This window comes from Diuraphis noxia, unplaced genomic scaffold, assembly GCF_037042655.1.
Source record: "Diuraphis noxia isolate RWA-SAM2 unplaced genomic scaffold, SU_Dnox_SAM2 contig0001, whole genome shotgun sequence".
NCBI classification, from domain to species: Eukaryota; Metazoa; Arthropoda; class Insecta; order Hemiptera; family Aphididae; genus Diuraphis; species Diuraphis noxia.
Genome location: NW_028301711.1, coordinates 80,522,942 through 80,529,550, shown reverse-complemented (window position 1 = coordinate 80,529,550; position 6,609 = coordinate 80,522,942). Strand labels below are relative to the sequence as shown.

Here is a 6,609-nt window from a genome sequence, read left to right as displayed (position 1 = left end):
GATCATAATTGTGTAAGTTGTGTTTTACATAATGTTGCTCTTGACGATTCAGATGATGAATATGGTGTAGAAGAAAATGAAGAGATTAATGTATTTGAGGAGTGAGATGTAGATTTGGAAAGAATGAAAAGAGAAGGTCAAATTAAGAGGGATAGGTTGGCTGATTTACTACATAATAACTAAAAACAGTACTTGTAGTTAAAAATTGATCTTATTTTATTGAAAAAAATTAATTGGTATCATTTTTAATAATAAGTTAAAGGTAATAAAAATATATTATAATGATAAATTCAACCATAGAAAAAAGTTGTTTTATATATTAATAACGGGAATGACTGTGTTATTTATATGTACATATGTATGTATCTATGAATGAATGAATGTATTTATATATTTATGTATGTAAATTGTTTTTTTTTAGATATTTAAATTTTAAAGCAAGTTATGATTAAGTAAATGTTGCAATTTAAGAATTATTTAATGAAAACTGGGTTTATTTTTTTATTATATTTCATACTCAGTTTATTATAAGTAAGAGATTCAGAAATTTTTTATGAATATAATGAAAAAAATATATATATTAATAATCAAGCCAAGTGGTAGAAGACTAAACTAATTTCTAATAACAGCAAGATATAGAATATAAAGCTAAACCTAAAGTAAAAATAATGTAAATAGAAATATTATTAATTAAATGGTTATTTTAAAATTACTTATCTAATAACTGTTTAAGCAGATCATTTTTTTCAGATTCAGTTTGAACTAAATTTTTAAATATGTCATTGAATTCAGCCATATGGTCAGCTATTTTTTCAAGATGATCACTAACTACTTTTTTTTTATTTGTTTTTTGTTTTTTAGTTAATGGTTCATCAGGTGATCTTGGCGGCATTAAGTCTGTGCTTGCTCCGGTATTTTTTGAATATAAAGAAGAGTCAATGTGGCGTTCTACTGTCTTAACGCCACATGATATAGTGGCTAATGGAGTGTAGCTAGGATCCTTAGAAAAGATAGACTCCATCTCATCATAATATTCCCACGTATCCCGTCCACGACCAGTTTTTGAATTTTTTTCTTTGATGTTTTTGTATGTTGTGGTATGTGTCCTACATTTTCGCTGTCACATTTCACCTACATAAGTAAATAATTATTAATTTCAGTGTGATAATTATAGATATTTTGTTGTTACCTGTTACAGAAAATCCAAATTTATTAAGTTCAGAACTAATATCATTCCATATTTGAATTTTTGTCTTTCTACCACTATTAATATGTTCCTCAAATTCGACATAGGTATTCATGAGGCATTTAATTGATGACCCACTCCATACAAACTTTAAACAATCTCTTTCATTACAATCATCTAAAATAAGAAATCATTTTATTAGAAGTTTTAAGTTTTAATTTATTATATGGCAGAAAGAAGCTTATTTAGTATATTTATTTATGATGTTGTTTTATTATTTTTGAGGGAGAGTTGAAATTCATAACTATTTATCTTAAACTATGGTAGTTAGCAAACAATTAAACAATTGTGATTACTTACATTTATTTGCATTCAAATCATCAACAGTAATTTCTGAGCTTGGTCCTGGAACTTCAACACCACAGAAATCCAAGCTTATTTTTTGCTATGTTCTACCGTTCTACCTTTGTAAGGCGGAGACAACGCATGCGGGAACATCCTCTTAACTTTATAAGGTATTTAATGAATTTCACTTACCACAAACAGCATAAACTCCAGGTCTTCAGAAATCTGATTAATTATGAGTGCACACAAGTCACAAATTATTCAACACAGCAGACAGCAGACACGTCGTATGGGCGCACAGACGCACGGTCTTAGTATAATGGACGTATGTCATAAACTCGTAATACTCGTATCGTGATCGTCGTTACATTAGGTAATGGTGTGCGGGTTATAGTGATAAGTGTAAAACGAGTTATGAGTACTTTTAGATATAAAAACAATTTACAATTTTAAAATACTCATAACTCGCTTTAAAATTAAAATATAATAAAAAACCCATGAGATGCCCTCGGTAACAATCTTGCCTTTAATTTTTATGATAGGTCAATTCACTCTAAATTTTAAATTGACGGGGATAAAAGTGATCTGCTGAGCGTAAAATTTTCTATGCTACGCACATGTACGACGGAGGTCGGAGACAACACATGTGGGTGCGGCGTCCTCTAAGTCTACAGACCAGGGATAAGGAATTTAAACTATACTATTATTATGTATTATACTAGTACTATATATATATAACCAAATTTTAATATAATCGTATTAAAAATGATATCAGTGTATAATACACAATTAAAAAGTGTGTAATACATCTTAGATCATATACTATGGATGGAGCCACTGGGTATTATTTTGAAGCCGATATTTGCGACGAGTCACTGAATTAGGTGATCGATATGCGCATGCGCGAAGCAACTCGTTGCATAATTATCCATAGATTACTATCATGACAGAATTGAATAATTGAAATATTTAATAATTTATTACTATGATTTCAATAATGAATACTAAAAGGAGGACTAGTATTATTATACTTCGTTATTAATTGTTCAACTTTGTTTTCAAAATTCAAAACATAGTATGGTTATGTGATAACAAATCATTGGTGGATAAATATGTAAGAAGTTGCGATGCGCATGCGCATATCCAACACCTAATTCAGTGACTTGTCGCTATAATATTGACTTCAACATTTTGTATTGCTATAATACGCAGTGGCTCCATCTATAGTATATGATCTAAGTAATACATTAAGCAAAGATCGGGAGGGTCTAACTGGACTATCTGTCTCCCTAAAATATTTAAGCATAGGACAGCTAGGTTATAGACCCTCTGGCTCTTACAATTATAAAATGCTTGTTAAAAAATCGAAGCAAAAACGACAAAAACCACCAAGTACGTGAAAATATTTATTAGTAGAACAAATATATTTAAAGAGATGGAATAAACAGTCCCATGCGTGCGAACAACAGTTTAACAATACGTTGTAAGTTGTATGTTAAGTAGGTACTCTTTAGTAATTTCGTCCACGGTAGTGGCAGATATACGCATTAGGCACGTGCCTAGGGCGCAGCATCTTACGAGGGCGCCGCAATTTTTCAGTATATTTCTACTTTTATTTATACAATAAGTCAATAAATAATATTTAAATAAAACTAAAATAAAGAATATTGAACAAATTTTATTATGTGTTTAGTCGTTTCGAATTTGGCGATTACAGTAATTTTAATGCTGACCGAAAAAAGGTTCGATAATCGTTAAAAATATAACAATAGTTAGATGAGAATTGTATATTATTATTTATTATTACATATATTTTCATCAAAACATTCGAAACCGGGATAGCGCGCCACGGATGATGACTAATGACTGCTGATAAAATATTAAATAACCACAGTGCACCACATGCAAGACACAAGTTTTATAAAAAAAAAATATTCAATTTAATGTGATTGTTCTAATAATAGATTTCCATAATATACATTAGACATACAAAAAAATTGTGGTAGTAAAAGTAAAATTTATTAAGTTCTAGCTAGGTGCCTATATGGGTAGTAAAACGTCGCCTGTTCAATATTATTAAAATATATTTATTATGATATTCTACTCAGGTTTTTAATTAAATATTATTTAAATCATTTGTATACAATATTTTATAAAAAATATTTTTAAAACCACATCTTTAAAACATTTCTCAAATGATAATTGTAAAATGTTACAGTAACTTTTTAATTATAAAAATTAAATCTGAATATTATGGTAACGTTTAAGTAATGTTTTTCAATTAATAATATCAAATAAATGTTTCAATAATAATATAATAACATTTGTATTAAAATATTTTAACATAATTTAATATACAATGTTATTATAATATCAACATTACTATATTGCTGTCTGGGTAGTAGGATATGAAATATTAGTAGAAAGCATCTAACTAGTAACTATTATGGAATTAAATGTTTCATTTATAAATACTAATTAAAATAACTCTGGACTTTTTTTTTTGAAAATTAATTTTGTTTTTGGTATTAATAAAATGTTTTAAATAAATATTTAGCTCTATTAACATGAGATCATTATGTTTTTATAAGATTAATTTTTAGAGATTTCAGTTAAAAATTCTATACATCATGTAATTTACAAATAAGTATATGCAAATTTGATGTAGAACCTAATACATTTTATTATTTCATTAAATGTAATTCTTGGTGAATAAATAACAACTAAATGTAAAAACAATTGTTTCATTTTCAAATAGCTTTAGTAGGTATTAATAACATTGAGTACTGCTTGTGGTATTCTTATTAACTAACATAATTTTTATTGTCTGAACAAAATTATATGTAATAAATTATTAAAATATAGAATAAGCATATAATATATATATTCTTAAAAATGAATGTATTTATATCATATATCACAATTCATATTATATTTTACCTACCTAATTGTTTTGCTTTTATATATTTTTCAGACACTGTTTTAAAATACAATAACAACATAATGCTAATAAAAAATATATATTCTTTAATTGATTTTATCACTATAGAAAATGTTCAGTATTTTAATTATTGAAATTTCTTTTCAATAATTAGACTTATAATAAACAATTAATTTATATAGTTTGATATTTATGTTATATAGATTATAGATATGTTAATAATTATCATAAATTATTTGTTTAATTATAATTAATATTTTATTGTGTCTATAAGTGTCTCATGTATGTATAAATTTATGTTAATGCATTATATATTCATATAAATAGTACCTATTTAGATAAGTATAGAGTAGATTATGATTAATTTGTATTTGTTAAATATATTATACCTAATACCTGTGCATTTTGTTATTCATTATATTTTTTGTATATTGCTAATAAGTAATATTGTTTTTTGTTGAAGTAATAACCTAATATCAGTCTTGTAAAAGATACTTTTAAAAATGTATTTAAATACAGATATAAAAATATTCATTCAGAAAGTATTTAAATACATTTTAAATGCTTTTAAGAACAAATTTAATATATTAACTTGTGAGTTGTGAAATACTTTTTTTCAATTTATTTAATAAGTCAGTTACAAAATACTTATTTAACATAGTGTAATGGTACATTCAACTAGGTATTATTAGAATTGTATGTTCTTCTTAAATTGTACCAATCTTTTTTAAATTTAAGCTGAAAAAGGTAGGCAAGTGGATCTTGGATGTTACTTTGTTGTACAGTAGGTTACAAGTGGGCCGTTCTATTGAATAATATTAAATTTGAACTCAAATGATATAATATCATTGTATATGAAAAAATTCTAAAGGAAGACGGTATATCAGCCTGTAATATTAGTTATTTCTATAGGTAGCCATTGTTTATGATATTATTGTGAATAAAGTAATTGATTTTAGTATTAGACATTAGTATCTACTACAGTAGGTTGAATTCATTTTTGCCAAAAGAATTATTTTTGAAAATGTCATGGTGTGAATAAATATAAAAATCAGGCGTGGACTAGTAAAAAAGTACAAGGATTGTTATATAATTTAAAGGGCATAAATAACAAAAAAATTTGGGACAAATTTAAAATATGTAGATTATTTATAAAATATTAAAATATTTTATTTTGTTTTAATAAAATATTGAAAATACATAAAAACCGAAATAGGTATCAAGTTACAAGAAACATTCAAACAAAATTGTACAATATTAGATTACTCAATTTTCTATAATTGTATGGTGAAAAACTACAAATAAATTGATGGTCTGTTATTAAACATTCTAGTATTATATTTAATTACCTTATAAACATCATAAATTCGATTTTAGGGATTGAAGTATAAACAAGTAGTAGATTGTAGATATATATTAAAATTAATAATTTAAGTTTTTAACCTTTCCTTTAATTTCAATAGCAAGTGTTTAATTGAATTAATATGTAAATATTAAACAGAAATTAAAAAAAAAAAAACATATTGTGCAGTACTGATAATAATAAACAATCCTATATCCTTAAACCGTTTTGTTTATTAGGATTAATTGAGACTAAAAAAGGGATGTTGCTGACTTGGGTATAATACTTTTTAAAGTACCTATTCAGAATATGTATTTGAATACTTTAAGTTAATAATAATCCCAAATATGTTTCGAATACTTTCTTTTAGTAGGATTAGATTTAAATTCAGTATGTATCTATAAATTAACATTATTATAATCTTGACATTATATTTAATTATTATAATTAATAAGTAATAATTAGTAATATATATGAGTTAATATGTTATTTCATCATGGTCACAACTATAAATTGAACTAAATTCAAATTTCAAATACTAAATAGTAAATACCTAGTAAATATTTAAAATTGTTATCATTAAATGATTAAAATAAAATTGTTATTATTATGTATATGAATTCTAGCGGCAAATCATAATTATCAAATTTAAATATTACGTATGCCCATCACTGAACTCTATATAGAGTTCAGTGATGCCCATATAATGTGATAACAGCCAAGATATAATCACAGATATAATGATAATCGTGTATTCGTGTATCAGAATATAAATTGACTTGAAAAATAACAAGT

General features: G+C 25.2%; 1 protein-coding gene across 1 annotated transcript; it reads right to left on the bottom strand.

Moving 5' to 3' along the window:
- Positions 1-709: 709 nt before the first annotated feature.
- Positions 710-1,021, bottom strand: LOC107171013 (uncharacterized). The gene has a single exon (XM_089220182.1). It carries the CDS (start codon positions 1,019-1,021, stop codon positions 710-712), a length of 312 nt encoding a protein of 103 aa, XP_089076308.1.
- Between the last annotated feature and the right edge of the window lie 5,588 nt (positions 1,022-6,609).

Bases quoted from the DNA above. Each gene is read 5' to 3' on its own strand.
- LOC107171013 (XM_089220182.1), bottom strand. From the start codon at position 1,021: ATGGAGTCTATCTTTTCTAAGGATCCTAGCTACACTCCATTAGCCACT.